The sequence below is a fragment of the Pimephales promelas genome, chromosome 12 (assembly GCF_988280905.1).
Source record: "Pimephales promelas chromosome 12, fPimPro1.hap1.1, whole genome shotgun sequence".
NCBI classification, from domain to species: domain Eukaryota; kingdom Metazoa; phylum Chordata; class Actinopteri; order Cypriniformes; family Leuciscidae; genus Pimephales; species Pimephales promelas.
In genome coordinates, this window is record NC_142780.1 from 30,628,672 (window position 1) to 30,653,048 (window position 24,377).

Sequence of the window (24,377 nt, forward strand, 5' to 3'; positions counted from 1 at the left end):
GGGGCCCTAAAAAGGCGAATATTGACGTATGGTCAAAAGACGTCCCAAAACGTCAGTTATATGACGATTTGGGATGAGACCGGGTTGTAATATAAGTCTCTGGTCTCCCCAGAATATGTCTGTGAAGTTTCAGCTCAAAAAATACAGATCATTTATTATAACTTGTCAAACAGTAAGTGTGTGCAAAATCATGCCGTGTTGTGTGTCCCTTTAAATGCAAATCAGCTGCAGCTACTATACCTATTATATTATATGAGAATACTGATAATTTTCTCATGCAAACTGCTCGCTTCGTGTCTTAGGCCATCAATGTGTACTTACATTTACGAGTCATTGAATCATGTTTAATCTGGACTTCTCTGTGCATGCACTTTGAGGTGGACCCCATAGACCTCCTACATCAGGAGAAACAAAGACACCTACATCATGGATGTTCTTGAGGTAAGCTATAACATACCAAAAATGTATTTCAAAGTGAACTATCCTTTTAACAGTCAAGAGTCTTAGAAATAAATGAGGGTTTTCACAGCCATAGTGGCTTCCCCAAAGAATTGGGCAATGACTTACAGTTTTTAAAAGAACCATTTTTGTGTGTGTGTGAAGAATAGTTTCCACTACTCTTGTGTGCAGGGGCAAGTTAAAGGTTCTTCATGGAACAAGAGGTTTTGTAATAAAGATCTACAGTCCGTGTCCCGTTTTATCTATACATGCACTGTTGCCTGCGAGGTCGTCATGATCTGTTAAGACCGACAGCAGAACAGCAGGGTTGAGAAGGCAGCAACAGGAACCGATGACCTTCAGCAGAGACCATCTTAGATGCTAGTGCCCCTTTTCACATGTCTGTCAGATACTGAGACAGTCACATGATCATCATATCCACATATTTGTGAAGAAAGCAAGAAAAGGCGCTATTTGCATGAAAAAGGGCAACATGCAGTATTCACAAATGTCAGGATTCTCATGAATAATGGCTTGCTAAGAGAAAACCTACATTTCCTAGTCCTTGCTTATTGTTATGAAGCACACAAGAGCTATTTTTCCTCCATTTATCACATTGCCTACTTTGTTTTCTGAAGCAGAAACAACAATTTAGTCCCTGAGGTGAATTTTGACAAGCTATTCTCACCTACATACGTGTTACATCTATTATCAAAACGAGTCTAGGAAGCTAAAGGTTTGTTTAGATGTGAATTTTGAAGCTGTAATTCAAATTATGGGCTTACCATTTACATGACAAGGTGCTGGAGTCTTTGAGAGTTACTATAAAACAAGATGTCAGCAGCATAGTCCAGAGAATCCACCCATTCCCTTTCAAAAGACTGCATTTTGAACTTAAACAATCAGGAATATGAAGGAGCCGGATATGTAAATGAGGGGGCCCTTTCAGAAAGGATCCAAATGATGTCGCTTCCTGTCTTGAGTGTCACATTTTTAGGTAATGCTACATCTGGAAAAAAATCATGCAATAAGAGCATTCATGCAATTAAAATGAATGAATAATTAAAAAAAAAAAATCTTACTGCAACAAATCAAATATACATTTCCACACTATTCTGAAGATCTGAGGTGTAAAATATCCCCATTTTAATGGGGGCTTACAGACCCTCTTATAGATATTTTTCTTGGTATCTGATACCAGTATGAATGAATCCTAACTCATTTTTTTGATTAACCTGGAAAACATCATTTAACAATAACTCTTGCATGAATAAATGAATAAATTCTTATTCCGCGTTTGTGAAATTCAAGTAGGCTAGTGAACGATTCAGATCACATCTGATAAACGATTTAAAAGAGAAATGATGGAGGGCTTTGAAGTTTTTCATTACATTTGAAGAGAATATTTGAGACGACGGAGTCTATATTGAGCTGAAAAGCCCCCGAGCCGTCGGATATGGACATGTTGAGGGCAAAATGAATTGGCAGGAAATCAGGTGGAGGAGATACGAGCACCGGCCGTTTGCTTCCAGGCCAACGATGCCCATCGGAGATACGACTCTCTCACTACCGTTTCCTGTGAACCCGGCATATCTGATCAACAGATACCACAAATGTGAAATGGGTTTTCATGAACGCTTTTGTTATCTCAATTACAGCTACATCTCACACGGCTGCTGGGAAACGTGTGCTGAAATTCAGTTCTGGCTTCAGATTAGGCTGTTACTGAGAATAAATCTATCTCTTCTGCATGTCTTTCTTGGGGCCTTTCAGTGCTGGAGTTTAAGAATAAGAATGTTTTGGGGGAAAATGGAGTCAAGAGATGTGGAAAATAAGGCCATGCTTGTCTGAGGTAATTGCTACATAATTTTGCATATGAGTTTGTTGAGAGCAAAATCTATTCATCAGCAGAGCTTCCTGCTGGGAGAAATAGTGTGTCTCTGGGAAAAGTAGGGAAGAAAGAAAAATGGCTAAAGACACAGCTCTTCTATTTTGCTGTCAGAAGGTCACAGACTGCATGAATGAAACAATATGCATAGAAAATTATTTAAGAATAAGCCCCACATACACATTTGGAATAATTCATGTTTTTGAAATATTTCCGAGAGAAGTTTTTATGCTCACCAAGGCTACATTTACTTAATCAAAAACACAGTAAAACCAGCTAAATATTTTTACAATTTAAAATAAATGTATTAGGCTATATTAAAATATTTGAATGGATTTATTTACTGCAACGGCAAAGTGAAATTCTCAGCATCATTAGTCTTCAGTGTCACACGATCCTTCAGAAATCAATCTAATGTTACAAAAGATTTTTATTTCAAAATGCTATTCTTTTGAACTTTCTATTCAGCAACGATTCCTGAAAAAAAAGTATCATGTTTACCTCAAAAATATTAAGCCAACAACATTTCAACATTGATAATAACAGTCATTGTTGCATTAGCAAAAGATCAAATTAAGCTCCGAAGCATAAATGATTTCTGAAGGATTTCTGAAAGATCATGTGACACTGAAGACTTGAGTAAAGATGCTGAGAATAAAGCTTTAGAAATCAATTTCTTTATTTATGTTCATATCAGTTTATATTTTTATCAATTGCATTAATGTATTTTTATACTGTATTTATGATTAAATAAATAATGCAGCCTTGGAAACTTCTTTCAAAAGCATGAAATTACAAATTTTTGACTAGCAGTGCACAAGGTGCATAAATGTAGGCTTTTGTATTGCAACCAAAAGAAATGATACAAAGCTTTAAAGATACACTAGTTTATTCTTAGCTAAAAACACATAGTTCTTTCAAAAATATACTGCATGTGCTCATTAATGTATATTTACTTCGTTCAAGCAATAAAGTAATTCTTGTGAGTGTATAATATGCCATTGAAAATACATACGGGTAAGGGGTTCTAATGTCGGTCGCCATGTTGCCCCTCCATCTTGAAAGTACATTAGCCAAATGTACTCATGGACGAGGTCGAACTGGAAGCCATGTTAATCTTGGACTACATTGGCCACCGTAGGAGTTAAAACGAAATCGGAATTGAGAGGAACAGAAACTAACATTCACTGGATGGTCATATACCTTTTCACCACTAGATGGGGGTAAAAATCACACAGTGTAGCTTTAATTAGAGTTCTTCTCTATTCTCTATACTTCCACAATACAAACAATACAATTTTCCAGCTGATTACATAATGGCTTTAGCCTCTGGATATTAATGGTCAGATTCTGTTCTGTCTTCTGTACGGTTTGATTTTAATTAGATCAGTCGTCCCGAAGTTTAATTAGGCCAGACAGAAACAGCTGAAGGAGGTTGAGTTCACGACAGCCTCTGGAAACATGGGCCTCAACACCCCTGTTCAAAAATACTACACCCACCACGCTACCTGACAGTCCTGTCAATAACTGCCATTTATCATCCATATCTGCCTGCTTTCATTACTGCAATGAATCTAATGCAGCTCTGCAGGATCGGACCTCCTTCATCCCTTTACTGTGAGCTTCTCCAAAGCTTCGGTTTGTGTTTAAAGGGTTGGTTCAGAAAGCTTGGCCTAAATGCCAAGGTCAAGGTCAAACACAAACACATGGATAAACATATCTCTTAATCTAATATGATCATGGTTCACGTGACACATATCAGCACATTTTAGAAATTAATTCTCAGAAGACTTTTAAAATAATCATTGTGCATATGACGAGATGGTCCTCACTGCAGAACATGAAATCCACAGGGAGGAGTCGGATTCAGATCCAACTCCTCCCACCTTACATATACCTAAACCTACCCAGCTCCACCCCTCAGATCTGGATCCGACTCCGCCCCCTGGATCTCGTGTACTGCTATGAGGTTTTTTTCAGAAAGCATATATTGCTTTTACTTTTTGCTGTTGTGCAATGTACCCTAAATTATTGAATGACTCTCATGCATTTATTACCTTTAAAATCATGTGCTGATTGAACGTGCATGATGCTTCTGACATAACTGTCGATTTGAGACAGAGCGTGATGATTGACACTCCTTCTGCTGTGTTTGACGGCAGTGGTATCGTCCTGTGATTGCTGTGAATGACAGACAGAGAGCCACAGTTGCGATCACATGACAGTCCACCTGCTGTCTGAGGCACAGCGTGAAGTCTTACATTTCCTGGAACTTGATGTCGTTGTTGTTTTATTTTCCTCTGGGTTCCTGCAGAGAAGAGCCTTTGACATCTACATTTGTTCAGTTTAGCATGGCCTACCTCATCTAAGGAAACAAACTCTGACACAAACTGAGGTTGCTCAGAGGCTTCAGAGTCTGTTCAATATGGATGCTGGACTCTGGCATAAACCTGAAGTGAGAGCATGCATAAAATCATAATTTACATACATTACATCTGCGACAGAAGCTTTGCCCTTAGAATGACTACCAGCACTGTATACATAATTAAACTCTGAACCTATACAGGGGCTGAAAAGGGTCAGTATCCTGTGGCGTATGTTAAATGCACTCACACTCATGTTGCAGAGCTGGCTGACCTTTATGATGACCTTTATCTCTGCTGCCACATTAAATATTATCTTATAGTGCAGCTCTGCCACAACTGATCTTGTGTGTCCTTCTGCTAGTGTGACATAAAATGTGGTTTAAGATGGTTATTGTGTAAATGGATTAAGTCAGATAATGTCACACAGCACCTCTTACAGGACAGATGTTACATTGCAAGACTTATTTCATTCTGTCAAATTTTTTTTTTTCTATATCACTTTTGCTCTAGCTTGTTGGCATTATGTAGCCTACTACAAATATTTTTATTGTATGAATATTGTTATTGAATATTCAAACCATTTTATATAATTGCTTTTGATGTTCCTCATTTGTGAATCAAATGTCTGTTAAATTAATAAATGCATTTTTTAAGTGTAACAATAGCCAATAAGTGAAACGGTTTTTATTTGTTTTATATCTACATTATAATCAAAACTCTCAGTATATGTTACACAAAACATACGGTCCTATACGTTTTAACGAAACGCGTTTGGTTCCTCATGGGCCCCCGTCGATGCGGAAGTGTTTTCCTTGCCGTATTTGACGCTCATTCATTCAAATATAATATCATCTGTTATCTTTCATATGAGTGAAAAACTATCGGAATATGTTGCGCAGAAAGGCAAACGGACGAGAAGATGCGGACAGTGTCAAACCTGATAAAAAGAAGGTGATGAATCACCATGAACGGTGCCATGTTTCTGTAACTTTACTTTGCTGGTGTATTTTGAAGTAACTACCGCAGTGTTGCAAATCAAAAATCATGGTATTACTATCTGATATCATCTTATTGTACCATTTGTTTCGTAAATAGGCTGCTTTGTATGATTTTTTAGTGTATTAGTATCAGCATAAAATAAGTAGTTGAAGTTACTCTGCCACCACTTCATGTAATGTGAACTGCCCACCCACAGATATCAGAGGACTCTGGAGTTCCTGATGTGACTGTCTCTCAGAGGAGCTGCTGGGCTGTTGTGTTCTTCTGGATGAAGGTTCTGCTCTTCATCATCTTCATTCCAGCTTTCCTGAACTACGCCTCACTGCAGAGAGAGGGACAGGCACTGTCACCCACAGGTGAGACCTCCTCGTCTCTTCAGGAAGACTTAAGGATCGTGCAGTTTGGTAACTAATGTTTTCATTGTTTTAATATTTCTTTCTATTTGCAGGTGCCCAGCTGATTGATATCGGCCTCGGCCAAAAGATCCATCTGTTTTGCAAAGGGTATGGAAGACCAGTTGGTAGGTTAAATAAATATTTCATCTAAAAATGAAAGATTTAATATTTATATTGTCAGTTGTGCACAGTGAAAGTGATGTTTCATTTGTGTTTCAGTTGTTCTTGATGCTCCAGCAGGAATGTCTTCAGATATTTGGTACCATGTGCAAGAGAGTCTTTCATTATCAACAAAGGTCAGTTTAAACTATGACAACATGAGTACTGGACAGACGTTCGAAAACTTAAAATAAAAATTCATGTTCATAAATGATTATGTTTTTTTTAACAACACAGTGTATTAAGAACATTCATTTAGAATTTATTTTCAATAACTACAAATTTTCCCGTTTAACCATTCTTTCAAAAAGTACACATAGTATCATTGGTCTTGGCTTTTTCAGAGTAAACTGAGTCCATGAATCAGACATTGGGCCTCATTCAATAATAATAATTGCTTGGATTGTTTTGTATTTGTATGCACAGGAGAACTTATCAAAAAAAAAAGTTTGCTATTTCAGTAGTTTCTAAAAAAATTGTAATAAATTTTAGTACGAAAGTTATTGGAGTATCATGATTTGTTTGTGAGAGTGTTCATACAGTTTTCAAATTCTTATGTGAATGAGACCTAAAGACTCTTGTGTATGAATCGCCAATCGATTTGACTGATTCAATAATTAAGTAATTCATATACAATCTCTTTCATTAACAAGATGATAAGAGAAAGCCTTTCACTGGTCTCATGTACAACATTAAATAAACAAGGCAGGACCAGAGTTTTCATTGATTTGAGTCCAAAGAGACCATAAAGGCCATAAAGACATTATTGATTTTTCTTCATCTCCCGCAAAGTTAAACGATTTCAGCTTTCAATGCATGTGCTCCTGTATTACTCTAGCAAGGTAAGGCAGTGAGGTGACGTGCTGTCATTTCTCATCACAAAACTACAGTTGTGGAGTGCTAGAGATTCCTGCTGATAAGCCTGCATTACAGCGACTGCATTACAAACATTTGCAATGCTTGATGATGAAGATGAACTGATGATTTTGATGGCGAAATTATGTGACTGTAAAATTTGCAGTGATTTTAAATGCACCCTTTATTTGTAGATTTCCTAAAGAATTTATCAATGATGGTTTTTTTTTTTTGAGTGACAGTTAAGGTTTCTCCTGCTCTCGTTTTTATGACACTTGAAGATCTGTGATCTGTTTCGCAGGTGTGCACCTATGACAGAGTCGGTCTGGGTTTTAGCCGAAGAACTCTTCAGAATGAAACTACAGGCACCGAGAAAGTGTGGGGAATATCAACCACTGGAAGGTATTAAAGTGTCTTAGTCTGAAGATATTCAACATTGTTGGTGTAACAGCACTATATTGTTTTCAAATAACTTCATTGGCATTTAAATTTAATAAGATGAATTATAGCTCATGGGAAACTATTTGTTTCTCCACCGTGGTTCATTGACCTCTATAAAATGTTTATTCTGTAACAGTGGTCAAATATTGACACCTGAGCCTTATACTTGAGCCCTATACTTTTCAAATTATTTATATATATTATATATAAATATATTTATAATATAATATAATTATTTATAATATAATAAAATCCTTCAGAAATCATTCTAATATGCTGATTTGCTGCTCAAGAAACATTAGTTATTATTATAAATGTTGAAAACTGTTATGCTGAGTAGAAAGTCGAAAAGAACAGCATTAATTTGAAGTATAAATCTTTTGTAACATTATAAATGTCTTTACTCACACTTTTATTCAGCTATGATACATTAAATAGATCAAAAGTATACTTTTTTTTTTAAAAAGGACGGTAATGTACCTATCCACAATGTATAAATATTGTATGGTTATATTGTGCTGTAAATCTGAAAACAAAGAAACATACCGGGTATCTGTGCGTCTCCTTTCCTTGACAATGACCTGCTATACTATTCAATCAACGCTGTAGGAGAGAGGTCTTTGCTCTTGTCCTCTGGCAACAAGACGTCCTGCCTTTAGGTTTTTTCATCTTACATCTGGAATCACTCTTATTGTGTTGTTGACATTGTAACATGTCGCAATTCTTCATGCATTAAAGTAATGTGTAGAGAGAGGACGAGAGTTGGTTATAAACGTTTTTTTTTCTCTTCTGTTTGGGCTCTAGAAGCAGGCGGACGCCAAGTTTTAGGGCAAGATATCAATTTGATTAAAATTCAATAAACTGGGAGCAAAAATGTTTTGATGATCGTCCATTTTGTTCTTTATTGAAACTTTTTCATTTGGAACCTGATTTGATTGGCTGTTGAAGGACAGCCAATAGTAAATACTAAGTTTCCTTTAGTGAGAAGGACGTGTTTTGTTCTTGTACTTATTGACTTATGCATACTACCATACTTAACATTTTCATAATGAGTAACACTTTTCAAATTAATTTGAACTTAACACCAAAAATGTGTACTTAATGATTAGATGTAGCCCAAAACAAACATGAAATAAATTTGTGATCATTTGATTGAAAAAATAATCTTTGCACAAACAAAACTGCAAAAAACTCAGCAATAATACAGAAATAATATTTGCTATGGTTATTATAATTATAATTGTTATAATAACAACAAATAAATTAATTAATAATTGTTGTTCGTTATTATTGCTATAATCATAATTAATAATAATAATTATTATTATTATTATTATTACTATTGTCATCCAAAAACAGAAATAAAACAAATATTAAATATTAGATCTGTATATTGTTTATCAGACGATTAAACATAAAAGTAACGTGGACTTATTGCGATCTGAAAATGTCGGTCAGTCTCTAGTTTTTCTCGTCCAATTTCATACCAAAGACTCACGGCAGTAAGTCATTCGGCGCTCAATGAATCTTCATGGCCTTTTAGTTAATGAGGATGTCAGAAATAAAACCCATTAGTGTCTCATGGTACACAGTGCTTATTAGTTTAGTGTGTCAGCCTCTGGTTTGAGGTCAGTTTGTCCTTGACGTAACATCACTGACCGCTTTAAAATCTTAGCAGGAGTCTGGGACAGTGGGCGTCCCGTCTGGAGGTGAACGGACATGTGTGTCATAATGTGCCCTGGTGATTAATGAACTGTCAGATGAGTCATGTCTAGACAAACCTGTGCTCATTCCTGACCTGCATCTCTCCTTGTTTATCCTTCAGGATGGTGGATGACCTTCATAGATTGGTCAAGGCTGCAGATATAGCCACACCCTTCATTCTGATTGGCTCTGAGCTGGGCACACTCAATGGCAGGTTCTACAGCCACATCCATGACACGTAAGTCACATCGTTCTGTTTGGAAACAATCAGTCAGTTATATCTGAACATGTTTGTTACCACTGCAGAATGAATATTCAGCATGTAGAATACATTTGCTGTTTAGGGTTTTTCTTCCAGGCATTTATACCTACCATGACCAAAAGGTCCATTAGCGCAGAATGGGGCCGACCTTTCGGCACACTCTCACTAGACTCTCCACCCTCCATCTGACAGATTTAACGTTTCATCTGGTCAGATGTTCGGCTTTAAAACCCATAGATTCAGCGTTGTCAGCCCTGTAGCGCCAAATGACTGAAAATAGTGTCCCTGCTGCGGCTCTGAGCCCATTCATCTCACTCGATAGACACTGTTCATTTCTCCTCACGGTGTGTGTGAGGTCTCATCTGAGCTCTTGAAACATCTTCACATCTTCTGTGTGGTCTTTTTGCTCTCTCTCTGTTTCTTCAGGCAAGTGTCTGACCTGGTGCTGATCGATCCGATCCCAGAGGATGTCTTTGAAGAAGAAAAGTGGAAGCAGTTTTGGTGAGTCATCAGCCTAGAGAGACAGAGAGAGAGAGAGTGTGTGAGGCACAAATACCAGCTCCATCCTAATTATGAGAGCCAGAGGCAGATATAAATGTGAAGTGTGTGGTTTTTTTTGGATGTTAAAATACTTTCTCTTACTTTAAGCGATTCAGAGGTTGATTTTCCTGAAAAGTGTTCATTTTGATTGATTGATTGATTGAGAACTTTATTGAACAACAACAATCAACATGAAGTGTTCAAAAGGATAAAAACACAAGAAACCCCAAAGGCTTTTGTCCGTCAGGATTTTCATCCTGATAAGCAATACACAATGAAAACAATCATTATTTTAGCAATTAAGTTTGGCTATGCAAGTGGCACATAAATTACACACTTCACCTTTGATTTGCTTTTTACGGGACAATAATGAATGGATCAAGTCATACCTGTATACTAAGGGCGTTTTCAGACCCGAAAGTCCACACCAAGGTCTGAAAAATAAAGGTCATGTTTTGATGCATTTTAACCATTCGGTAAGTTTTGGTTTGGTTTCACATTGCAATTATGTGAGCGCTCTAAAGAACTTTACATGACATACTTGCGTCCGGTCTTCATCATCTATGTGGGCTGCATCTTGATATTGACTGGTTTGTAAACGAACATGCGTCTGACGTCAGTGTGTTGTCAATTCGGTGGGTAACTTTGACAAGAATAAAAAAAATAGACTCATATCGTTGCCACTATACTGTTATTATTACGGCATTACTACCTGCAGCACCAACTATACTATGAGGCTAGTACAAAATCACCAAATGAACGTCCTCATTGTGCAAAAATGTTATCGTTGACGGCTGGAAAGGAGGAGAAGATTGCAAGTAATCCTGTGAGAACCATCGGAACGTCCTGTAAAAGGTCTGGAAGTCTGAACCATACAGAAAATGCTTTCACACTAGAAACAAACCAAACCTTTGTTCAGTTTGATCCGGACCGAGACTACCTCTTTTCGTCTGACCAAATTTCATCTGTTTGGTCCAGACCTTGGTCCGGGGAGGTTTCACACCTGTAATTTTAATTCAGATCAAACTGAAAAGTCCGAAAATCGGGACTAAACAAGGTAGGATACACAAATAATATCTGATATGATATTTTATTCTAAAATTCGAAGAGTCTAAAATGATACTATCAGACCGCATATTTTATATATAATATTAATATTTCATTAAATACTATTAAATCCAGAAAAAAATCAATGAAAATATATTGTATTCTAAATGTCATTGTATTTTAGTGTATATATATAATGATTATTATGTAATCACATTTGCATTCCAATAAAAATATACAATCTTAATTATTAATATATTTAAATTTTAACTAATTTATCAACTTGTGATTTTTCTTATGATTTTTTTCAGTATATATGGGAAATATTAATTATTAATTATAATTACAATACTAGTTAATACTAATTATATTATTAATAAATTAGAATTTCTTAGTATTTAGTCCTGAGCTGACATAAACTCCATAAATTTGTGCAAAACCTGAAAATTAATGTTATTGCTGCGCATATTTGGAATATTCTAAAATTTTTTCTAAATTGTACATTGAATCTTAACCTAAAACTCATGTTATTTGTGCAGCTTTTTTGTCTTCATCATATTTTTCTGTAAATACTAAATTCTCCCAGTTATTGAAGCAAATGAAACCAAAAAAGATTTAAACTGAATCATTGTAAGAGCAAATATTTGCTCCCGTACTGTTTACGTTTACTGTGTCTTTTGTCAGAGCTTGACTGCACTTTCTCTGTTTAGTAGTCTTAAAAAAATCAGAGCTGCTCATAATATACAGCCCACATTAGCACCATTAAATATTTACACAGCCACGTACAGCTCCAATTGCATGGGTATTTAAGCTAGTTGCAGTTTATGTCTGTAGTTAAGCATGGTAAAGCTATTGAATTTCAGTGGAAGTCAGTAAAAAGTCACATTTCCTGGCCTTGTTCTACCTGCGATTGGAGTCATTTAGCAAGGATATGATCGCAGTTCCCTAGAGATCCCTTCAGCACGGCTCTCCTTCCTTCTCAGAATATCCCATTTCATAAACTCCTACCTCTATTATTTATTGCCATTATGTGACTCAAATGAGTTCAGCTAGATAAGAAATGAATATGTCCGGATTGACTCATTTGTACATGACTGGACGTGAAGCAGCACCATTTATCTGGGAAATGCGCGCAATTACGCTTTGATTAATAGATGCTCAACCTATTGAGTAAAATTTCCTATTGGACCTTGTATTATAATTTGGAACTGATCTTAATGGGAATTTTCTTCTGTAAGTAAGTAAGTAAGTAAAATTGATTTATTTAGTCACAAAGCGCTTTACAATAGACAACAATGGATAAAAATAAAATAAAACAGATAAAATTTATTTATATATAAAGTACAGAGATTACCCAAAAGCTAACCTGAACAGTCGATGAAGAGCAGATTTGTTAAGTGAAAAGAAAAGTGAGTTACAATAATCAATACAGGGAAAAATGAAGGCATGAATGAGCATCTCCAGCTCTGAGTGAGATACCACAGACCTCAATTTACTTAAATTACGGAAGTGGAAAAAACAGGATTTGGTCAGTGATTTGATGTGGGTTTCAAAGGATAGGTATTTATCAAGGTTCCTGTTACTCATTAGATTAACAAGTATTTAAGTTGACTTTAATTGGAACAAATTAGTTGAGTTAGAAAATAAGGTAACTTATCGCATTCAACTCAACTTTTTTACAGTGAAGATAAATAGATACTATATATTTGTTTTATTTATTATTATTATCCATTGCTTCCATTTGGAAAGCAAATAATATTACTGGTTGCATATTATGATTTAAATTCTGTACATTTTCCTATAGGCAAGCATTAATTTCTATCTCCATTTCCTGTCTACACATTCGTTTTATGTTACGATACTAACGGTCTCCAGGGTGTGTCAAAATCAGCCATTAATTTTTTGAGCATTGAGAGGCCATTACATGAGGCGTAAACTCAAACTAAATAGACTCTTTGTTTTGCTGACTGGAGTGGCTCCGTATTCTTTTGAATCTTTTTAATTGGGTCACAAGTCTACGTAATTGCTGTCTTCATCCCTTTCAATAAGCCTCGTGTGGCGACTAAGAGATAAACTGCCGGTGTCCAATAGGGAGAGCCGCCGCACCTGAGGATGACAGCGGAGACGGTATCAGCGTCTTCCCCGTGCCAGCAGGATTTTCACATCAAAAGGGCGTCTCATTAACACTGCCTCACTCTGAAATGAGTTCTGTTATATCTGAAAAAAAAAGAAAAGTTACTTCCTATCACTGGAGAACAAGAGTGTCCCCGCTCTCATCGGGTCTGAACTCAGATGTGTGGTCGGGGACTTGCTCAGAATTTGTCAGATCATGAAAATCATCAGAGTCACACAAGTCATACTGAAAAATTAGTTTAAAATGAATTTGGCAACCATTTAGGTGGTCAACTAATTGGGATACCAGCTAGTAGACCATCTTGAACCAGCTACCATTGCAAAACACTCGTTTGAGCTGGGTTTGCTTGTCATATCAGAATATGTTTGATTGGGAACAGATGGTCTTTTTCTTTAGATTTTTTTTGTTGTTGCTGTGGTGAAAAAAAAACAGCTGAATTAAGTTCCTGTGAGGTTTACACAGTGCAGACTGTGTTTTTGCTTTTGAAGGAACAGAAGCAGCTGTCAGAAAACCCCACGCTGGCATTTACAAGTAAACATGTCAGAATTGTCAACTTTTAAAGTCTCTCTCTCTCGGATTTCCCCCAAGATCTTAGATGCATCCCATCTATCAAACTGCAAAATAAAGCTCATCAAAATTTCTGTGGCTGATGCTCCAGTAGAACAATCTGGACAATGTTAAAGCTACACGGTGTAACTCTTTTAGTTTATTCTTAGCTAAAAACATTTAGTTCTTTCAAAAATATATGTGCTCATTAATGTATATTTACTTCGTTCAAGTATGAAGTATTCTCGTGAGAGTATAATATGCCATTGAAAATACATACGGGTAAGGGGTTTTAATGTCGGTCGCCATGTTGCCCCTCCATCTTGAAAATACATTAGCCAAAGAGGGACATACCCGTTAATTCAAGCTTCGCCTTTCGCGTTTACGTTTCAGTTAACACTCATGGACGAGGCCGAACTGGAAGCCATGTTAATCTTGGACTACATTGGCCACCGTAGGAGTTAAAACGAAATCGGATTTGAGAGGAACATAAACTAATATTCCCTGGATGGTCATATACCTTTTCACCGCTAGATGGGGGTAAAAATCAATCACACAGTGTAGCTTTAATTTTTCTACACCCCCACACATTGGGTCTTAAAGATTTATGGGGACTTTCCATAGACAATGCTTTTTATTCTGTACAAACTATATATTCTATCCCATAACCCTAAACCTGCCCATCACAGAAAACATTCTGCATTTTTACATTTCTAAAAAATACAAGATTCTGGTATTGGCACCCTTTGTCCCCATAACGTAGGGTTTCTTTTTCATGTAGGGACTAGTAAACTAGGCTGGCTGATCAATTGCACCATTTCATTGGAAAAGGTGTATCTGGGGATGTTTTAATATTCAAAGCTCTTGATTATTGGCTATACTTGGTATACAGCTTCCTGTCCGGAAAAAGCAGCTCTTATACTGTTTAATCACTTTAAAACAGTGGACTGGGTGAATCGAGGGCGTTTGCAGAGACAAAGTGACTGGAAAACATTCACAGATATTAATGGAAATGAAGACCGTTGATCTCATGTTATTCATCTCCTGGTTGTTTTGGACAGTGTAATCTAGTGGGAATGCCTACTTGCAACAAACCAGCATAACAGCTTGCCAACATCCAGTGATTAAACCATTGTTGGTGTGAACTCACTTTTAGAAGGGCAGCTGTACGAGACCCTGCAAAGCTGAGCAGGCCGTGACAGGTCTGAGGCGCAAGATGATTGATGAAGACTTCACAGTCAGACTCCTTCGTCACAGACACCTCTGAAAGACAAAAGTCAATGGCAGTCAATGCTGTCAATCATCAGTAATGAAGTAAGGACACATTATAGTGCTGTGTTTACAGCCGTTCCTGTTCACTCAGTCTAACACAGTGAGACACGACTGCCCCCTACTGGCCGCACTCAGAATAACCTCACCGGTATATGGCTGCTCAACTGTAGTTGTTATCCAGATATTTTGTATTTTCTCTGAAACAGCTTATTATATATATAGATATACGCACATATATAAAATCATGAGTATATATATATATATATATATAATTTTTCATTTATATTTCTTTTTTTTGTAAGAGGAAACATTATTTCAACCTAACAGCTATAATGTTATCAAGGAGATTCAAAATATTTAATTCAGTAATTAAAAGTAAAATTCTAGTTAAAGTCAGTATGTTTTTAGGACAAACCATTTTGAATATCTTTTATAGATGATGATAACAATACAGAGCATTAAACAACAATAATCACCATCACGTTTTTGACTAACTTTTTAATACAAGAAAAGGGCGTCATGCAAGCATTTTTGAGTGATGAAGACAACAGGCTAATTGAATTGAGTCATGAGTTGATTTCTTGAAATGGACAGTTTGAACTGACAAACTTTTCGTCTCTAACCTAATTTCTTTGTCTGAAGTTTACATTAAGATGTTATTAGAGCATCTGTCGAAACCATTCTGATACTTGTAAGTCAAGAGACAAGGAAGAATCAAGTTGCTCACTGACAGTATAGTCATGGTCTTTATATTCATGAGGCCTTCTTCTCTTTCTATACTGACACTAAATACTTCGAACACAAACAGTAATATAAAAATCACTGAAAGAATCAGCTCAAGTTTATTTCTGATCTTTAAGCTAGTTTAACATGGTCTCTGAAATGGTCTTCCAAGCCACAGGCCAGCAAATGAGATTCACCTGGTTTAAGATGTTTTTATTTTTCATCAGAGGAAATACACCCCAAACTTAGTTATAACTTAGTCTTTTAAGGATGGTGTTTTTAAACAAATCCATTTGTCAAACCAATGCCAAATGTTCAGGATTGTCTTCGCAAATTTATTTGGTGATGGTAGTGATTTACAGTATAATAACACTTACTATCATAGATATTAATCTTTTTTGGTTGTAAAAAGCTTTTGCGATGTAGAAATGTCTATTTCAGACAAATCAAACTGTGAAATTCAATATATGAACAGAAGGAAATATTTTGGATTATTCCTTCCTGTCATATCGGTTTGAATCAAGCAAAGGTAAATTTGTCATAACCTTCTCTCCTTGGTCTTGGGCCGTCCATCTGGGCAGCTCAAGTGGTCGTGCTGGACATAATTTGCCATGCAAATTCAGATGGCTCTTATCAAGCACAGTGTGTGTGTGTCAAAAAGAGAGAAACATTCATACAGACTCATGTGTTGGTTCTTACAAAAGAAACAGACTCCATTCAGCCTGCACTAATCCAGATGGGAAGTCAAAGAGCAGAAAGTCCACGGCACCAAAGTCATTTCATCACTTTTTTTATTCATTTAGATAGTTTTCTGTCATGCTTAAGGAGGGGGGAAGGAGAGAGAGAGAGAGAGAGCGGAAAATGACCAACATTGGTGAGGCGTTTTGCTTGACACGACTTCCTCACTCCGTCTGCCTTCCGTTATCTGTTTAATTCATCCTCCTATCTGGCTGTCTTTACCCTAGCAAAATTTCCCTTTGACACGCATGCCTTCCCGCGCATAATCCAGACCTACCGGGCAGAATTAGCACTGGAGGAATTGATAGAATGACGAAATGGAGAGAATAGGACAGGTGAAAATAAAATGTCAGAGCCAACGGACTGATTTGACTCCGAATCAAATTGTCAGGCTCGATACGGGCCGTGTTGGGGGAATGCTGACAGATGAAAAGTGTCAGGGAAGAACGGTTTGAAGAAAGAGGGGTAAAATGACATGGGAAAGAATATTTAAATAGATGAGCTCAAACTCTCCGTCTTTAACTTTCGATGCTAAACTTTTGATGGAAGGTCGAGCGGTTGGATGTGTCAGTATGACTTCCTGAGCTCTGCACTGTTTATTACATCATTATTAGCCTATTATTTGAACAAACCCCTACGCTTAGAATTAAACTGAGGAGCATTATCATACTGCAGTGTTTCCTAAACAATCATTTAGGGGCCACATGACTTTTGGTTGGATGACATGCACAAATTAGTTGGACATAACCGAATGGTTCAGTCTGGGAGTCAATTGGGAACTCAGTAACAGTTCTGAATGATTCAATTTGGTTGAATGGTTGAATTTTTTGTGTAATAGCTAATATTTTGATTATAGGTACATGTTAAGTGTTATCTACACAAATGACTTTTTGCTCCCAAGTTTTGTGGTATTTAAAAATGTTATTTTGATTCTTAAATCAATGACTTAGGCTACAGTGTTTTTATTAGTTATAATTTTCTTTTATATAGATTTTGATGACAATGCCTATTATTTGAAGAGGTTTATTAATAAGGGTGTCATAAAATAACCAAAAAAAGTGAGTTTGAGTCTGTTTTGTGAAGCATTTTGACTGACTCGTTGAAAATAAACGATTCATAAAAGTCCGTTTTTGTGATTTAGGACCACCTCTTGCATTTTGTTCCTTGCTCGTTGTTTAAATGAAATGATAGCTGATAAAAATGGATATTGACATGCACAAAACTTTCCCTAAAGCTTAATTTAGCTTCATCAACTACGTACTAACAAAGCCCAAAGCAAATAGCTTAGGACATGCTAGCAATGTGTAAGATCATGCTAGCAACATGCTAATCATGCTAACAAAGTGCTAAACAGGCTACAATTGAAAGCTCTAATTTCACCGTTCCTTGCTCATTGTTCAAAATGAAAAGATATCCGATAAGACACGCGTTGAAACTTTAGTAAATTTTTTATTCTATTTTTGTCGAATTTTGTTATTTTTAGTCACAGTCTTGCTTTTGAACATGAATGATACCATGTCGGTCTTCTTGAGGAAAAAAAAATAATTCTATTATTTTTCTAAGCAACAGACTGACTAGATTTACTCCTGACGGCAGGCGATAATACATACAAAAATATTTCATATAAGAGGAGGAACCTGAGCCATGTCAAGAGACCAGAATAGACTCATTTTGACTTGACCAAGTCAGAAACCACCCACAATACTATAGCAGCTCCCTAGCAAACCATCCAGCAATACTCTAGCATGTGTGTGTGTTTTGTGATGCGTCTAAATATTCTTCACGAGAGTGTTGATCAGTGTTTCTGTGTCATTGATTCATTCTTCATAAATGAGCTGTCATTGTGAAGCATTCGACTGCACAGCGAGGAGTCATTTAGTCCTTCATGCGCTGGTAATGACCGCTCAATTAATGCAGTTCATCACAGGAGACTCCTGTCACTGATTCACACGCCACCGCTGCGGCTCAGGGTCCAATGTTCTGCGCTTTATCATCCTCACTGTGACCCAGAAGTAAACAAACTGTCTTTGTGCTTAATTTCAATATTGGGTCTTTTTGGGATGGGTCAAAGTTCTGAAGGCCAGTAAGTGAATTGTAATCAGATCAAATCTTCTGTTTGTGTATGTTGACAGGTACTCTCACCTGGTCCCATCCCTGCAGATGATGCAGTTCTCCGCAGCCGCAGGTTTGAGTCGTCTGCTCATAATTCTGGGCATGTTGAAGCCACTCATTCAGGGGGATGGTGTCTCAGAGGAAATCCTTCAGTTACAGGTCAGTCCACAGGGTCCATCTGAGCCGAGATGGTCCTCACTGCAGAACATGAAATCCACGGGGAGGGGTCGGATCCACATCCAACTCTTCCCACCTTACATATACCTAAACCAACTCAGCTCCACCCCCTGATCCCTAACCCCACCCCTAAACCTACCCATCTCCAATCCCTGATCCCTAAACCCACCCCTAAACCTATCTAACTCCACTCCTTGATCCCTAAACCCACCCCTAAACCTACCCAACTCCACTCCTCAGATCTGGATCCGACTCCACCCCCTGGATCTCGTGTACTACAATGAGGTGCTACTGCCTGAGTAAACAAACAACTAACAACAAAGGTTATGATGCCACTGCCACTGATTCCCAACCAAATAACTTTAGGGCATTTCAACAAGCTCCAAAGAGTAATATAATAGTTGAACCTATTAAAAGAAATGAACTAGCCTATAAGAAATACAATAGTAGCCGTCAGTAGATTCATTGATTTGTTTGTTGTTTTTTGCTTAACTAATTTTGCTTTGACTTGTTGCACATAAATAAAGAGAAATTAAAACTTACAAAAATACACAATAGATTCAAATAATTGATTCATTTCATGATTTTGTTTTCTGAAATAACTACTTTTTGTTTAATTGTTAAACCTATAAAAATAAATTTCAACTTAAAATAAAAATACTAATAACAATTACAATAAACTGTATCATAAAGCGCCATTAAAAGCAGATTGTCAAAGCGATGTACACCAAATAAACAGTACATACATAAAACAATACATTAATAAAAACCCAAGTAATACATTAAAGAGCTAAAGTCAACAAGCAAATTTCTGGATTTCCTCACCCCAAAAGTTCTGAAATAACTACTTTTGGTTTTACCTGTTAAACCTTGAAAAAAAAAATCTACATAATATGCTGCCAATACATAAAAATAATTAATTATGATTCATTTCATGATTTTTCTCATATATGTTCTGAAATAACAATGAAAAGAAATTACAACTTAAAATGAAAATACATATTAAATGTCAAAAGATTTAAATAATTAATTATTAGATCTTAAATAACTACTTTTGGTTTCCTTGTTAAACCTATAAAAATATATTATACGTATTAGTTGTCAAAATATAGCCAGCCGAACCACAACATTTTTTGAATAGAATATGAGTATGACGAAGTCAGGCTAGTGCTAGTCAAAATATTGACGTAATGAATTGATTGAATTCATGGTTTTCGAATCTTGTTGAAACTATAAAACGAAATTACAACTTAATTTTTCAACAAACTTTTTGTTATGTTGATAATGAACGTAGATTCTTACTGAGGGGGCTGCGAGACTAAAAACATCATTCAACAACATGGCCACTTGGTGGTGCTGTTGCTTAAATTACAGTCGTATCTATGAGCTAGTTGACACGCAACGCAGGGCAGGATTTCAGGAGAACAAGAGAATCAGTAATGATCAGTTGTCTAATATGAACAACTTTCCCTGACTGACTGTGTGAATGTGAGAGTCTGCAGACAGAGACTGACGCGGATGCTTTGTGAAACGTCTTCAGACAGGGTTTCTCAGGCCACGAGGCAAAACAGCCGCGTGCAGTCAATGTACGACGCCGCTTTCTTCGCTCCAGTTCCACCCAATTTCATGCACGTTAACATGCGGCCACGAATATGCAAAACATTTATTGGAATTTTGAATGGCCCCTCTTCCCCCTAAAAAGCTACAGATTCCCATTTACGACATGAATCAAAGGTTGACCCGAGGAACGGAGAGGTGATTTAGAGGAATGTTTTGAGCTTGAAATAATTAATGCACAACGGGACGGTGGTGAGGACTAGGGTACGTTTTCCCCCTTTATTTCATGCTCATCCTTCCTCTCTATCTGCATAAAAACAGACAGTGTTTTTAAGACCTCCGTCTCATTTGTCCGGGAAAGATTAGAAGCATAAAAAGAAAGCAATATGTTTCTTTGTAACGGTAGATTTCAACAAAACAAAACAAAATAAACAAGCTTTAAATATCTGCATGTTTGCTAGAGACAACAACAACTTTGCTTATGTTGTTGGCATAGCCTACATGCAGTGGGCTGGTTAAAGCATAATGGTTCAGCGTCACGTTTTTTAACGTTATAAATGTATAAATGAAAGTTAGATGCATGTTAATTACGTATATTTACTACATTTGCAAACTTCAGAAACGTCAACAGCTGCTGTTTTGCATGGAAGTCAATTGAGAATTTGCACATTTGCAGTGACGTTCATTTTTTACAACTCGTTTGTTACGAAAACTTGCTGTTTTATATGAGAGGTCACAGGAATTGTGTGTGTTAGGATTTATTTCACAGCACATCCCACTATGTCTATAGGCCTATTAGTTTTCAACAGTTTCTGACCGTCATAAATTTCTGAGAGCTCATAAATATTCAAACTGCACTTTAATTATTTAATATTTTTATAATGATCTTATTAATAAATGTTCAAACCATGGTTTGTATTTATTGAAAGAAATGTTCAGTCCAGCCATAAATTATACACTACTGTTCAACAGCCGTGAAGTGTCTTATGCTTAGAAACACTAATTTTTAAAGTGTTTTCTTATTTTTAATTTTTTTTTATTTTTAAAAAATAAACTCTAAAATGTGATCTATTCCTGTGATCACGTCAGTCAATAGTGTAACATGATCCTTCAGGAATCATTTTGATTTACTGCTCAAGAAATGTATTATTTTTTCATGATTCTTTCATGAATATAATGTTTAAAAGAACAGCATTTATTTATTAAATTATTAATGCCTTTACTAACAGTGGTCAATTTAACATGTCCTTGTATAAATAATCATTTATTTATTTTTCATTTTATTTCAAAAACTTTCCTCCCAATTTAAAAAAAAAATATTTTCTCTTTTACTACATCAATTTAAATTAAGCTACAGTGTGACAAATGATCTTAACTAATAAAATTGCATGCATAATAATTATAAAAATGGCGAAATCTGGTGTAATATGTCACACAGCAGGTCATGTTACCTTCAGGTCCATGTGTTCAAAATATTTCATGCCAGGCCAGTTTCAGGTCTTGCTGTTGCCCACAGTGACTGATCAACGGATGTGATGCGACAACTACAAATCATTGTTTAGAGAAACAAAAGAAAAGGTTTTGTCAATGCTTACACTGCATTCACATAAGACTTCTTTACACAAGAACACAGACAATCAAATAGCAATTAGCGGTTACATGGTGCTTTCATGTTTAACATAGAGGAATTGTGGCCCTTGAAATGCTTGTCGACATTTAATTTGACTGCTCTGCCTCTCAGAATGGAGGATTGTTCTTCATGAGAGGGTCTGCTCCCCTCATGCTATTGACTCAAGTGTTGACTTGACGTTTTCAAGTGAGTCTGTCCGAGGTCACCAAGAGAATTTTACATTTGCATGCCTATTATAATGATCAAAGAGTAACAATGAAATATTGAACCATCTAAAACATCCCTGGCATAATATATGTCTAGGTAAATGGATTTGTCTTAGCTATTAAGTGAGATCTGAAATTTTGAATTTTTATTTTGGCTGACTTATGTGTGAATGTTTGAAAAAATAGTTTTTTCTCCCGTCAGAAATATCTCCTGTGTAACCCTGCCCACCAGAGTGCTGCAGTAGATGAGCATTTCTTTCTCAACGAGAGCGCATCTCAAGTCCGGTAAGACTTTTGCCCCCATTTTACAAGATGTAAATTAAGTCAGAGGTGTCCCCACAATGTGTCTGAGAAGTTTCAGCTCAAAATACCTCACAGGAGATTTTTTTGTGTGGAAGCAAACACTCTTTCTCATGTGATGCAAATGCAAATGAGCTGCTGCTTCCCGCCCCCTTTTCCAGAAGAGGGCTGTGCCTTTACAGCTCGTGCCTTGGATACTCAGACAAAAACAAAACCATTTCCAAAGAATGCGTTTTTGCATTCCACTGTGCTGCTTTTCCATTATTTTCTATGTACTGTAAGCGCTTTAGTTTTTTTTAAATCCCATTCGAGGCACACAACACGTCTAAAAACGCAAGACACGGGCAGTGGAAAATGCAATGTGTCGAGACATGATTTTTAAAGGTTAAACTTCTTTTAACTTGAGGCTGCGTTTATAGAACGGTGTTCCCTGCCCGAAAAACTGTAAAAGATGCGAGATGTGTGCGTAACGGTCTTTCTAGCTAGCCTGTAGAAAAGCGATGGAAAAGTAGCGCTATGAAATGGAAAAACGCATTCTGTGTTTATAGATACAGCCAACAACAGAATATTTAAAGGAGTAGTTCACTTTAAAAAAAAAAAAACAACTTTTGCTGATAATTTACTCACCCCCATGTCATCCAAGATGTCCACGTCTTTCTTTCTTCAGTCGAAAAGAAAGTAAGGTTTTTGATGAAAACATTCCAGGATTTTCTCCATATAATGGACTTCAATGGGAACCAAACGGTTCAAGGTCCAAATGAGAGTTTCAGTGCAGCTTCAAAGGGCTTTAAACGACACCAGACGATGAATAAGGGTCTTATCTAGGACCCTTCGAGTCACAACGCGAAAAAAGATTCGTTCATTTTGATGAACGAGTTTGAATAGGAGAGCCACAAACGCTCATCACAGAACAGAGCAAGGCGACCATTTGTGCTTATAAAACTTAAACGTTTTTATTTATTTTTTAAATGACAGTTCGTTTTACTAGATAAGACCCTTATTCATCGTCTGGTGTCGTTTAAATCCCTTTGAAGCTGCACTGAAACTCTCATTTGGACCTTGAATTATTATTATTAACAAGATCAACAATAAATTCATAAAGTGCATTGTTATTATTAACAATTACTCAAGTCAAATGTAAACATTCAGTATAGGTATAACAAAGAAAGAAAAAGAACCATCTTAATAGTGATTTCTAGTCTAGGCGCGCAGTGGCATAATTTACGATGTCCTTGACTTTTTAGGGAGATCTCCAGATATAAGCCTCTCTCTAGCAAGACATCTGTGCATGTGATCACTGGGGAATCGTTTGATGATCGGCTTCCTTCAGATCTCAACCAAGTGAGTGTCAGTCCCACTTTCTACCTTCACTTCTGAGCTATAGTTAGTTTTAATCAGAGGCAAATCCTATGCTGAACGTCTCATTAACTGTCATCTCTCCACGTCAGGTGGTTGCTGAACTTCAGAGCAAGTTTTTGGAGCGCTCTTATCCAAGTGCCAATCACATTCAAATTCGTGGGGCGGATCGTCATATGATCTACAAAAATCCATCCTCGGTTATCAAACATTTGCATAAGCTTGTGTCACTCAGACAGTCCAACCAACAGAGACAGTGAGATGCTTCAGAAAATGCAGCGTCTCCAAAAACAACAGTTCAATAACACTAACAGTTACATCCCTGCAGCTGTACATGTCTTCTGTGATGCAAGTAGCCAAATAACAGCATCATATTTCTGCTTACAAAGGAAACCGAAATCTGTGTAGTTTGTTTGCTTAGGGATTGTACTTTTTTTTTTTGTTGAACTGCTGAAGACAAACTGCCTCTGTGCTCTTTTTTTTTTGAGTCAATGTCGTATTTCACTTTAAAGGGATACTCTACTTTTTTTGG

General features: G+C 36.6%; 1 protein-coding gene across 2 annotated transcripts; it reads left to right on the top strand.

Annotated features, from left to right (window-relative positions):
* The first annotated feature begins 5,478 nt into the window (after positions 1 to 5,478).
* Positions 5,479 to 24,348, top strand: LOC120462131 (uncharacterized). Of its 2 annotated transcripts, none has more exons than XM_089117938.1 (11): positions 5,479 to 5,643; positions 5,888 to 6,047; positions 6,140 to 6,211; positions 6,306 to 6,382; positions 7,402 to 7,502; positions 9,367 to 9,483; positions 9,934 to 10,008; positions 18,640 to 18,778; positions 22,392 to 22,474; positions 23,734 to 23,836; positions 23,938 to 24,348. In XM_089117938.1, exons 1-11 carry the CDS (start codon positions 5,581 to 5,583, stop codon positions 24,103 to 24,105), a joined length of 1,158 nt encoding a protein of 385 aa, XP_088974064.1. In that variant the 5' UTR covers positions 5,479 to 5,580; the 3' UTR covers positions 24,106 to 24,348. The 2 variants fall into 2 exon arrangements, with proteins under 2 accessions (XP_088974064.1, XP_039506564.2); XM_039650630.2 differs by having other exon boundaries at positions 23,734 to 23,830.
* The last annotated feature ends 29 nt before the right edge of the window (positions 24,349 to 24,377 follow it).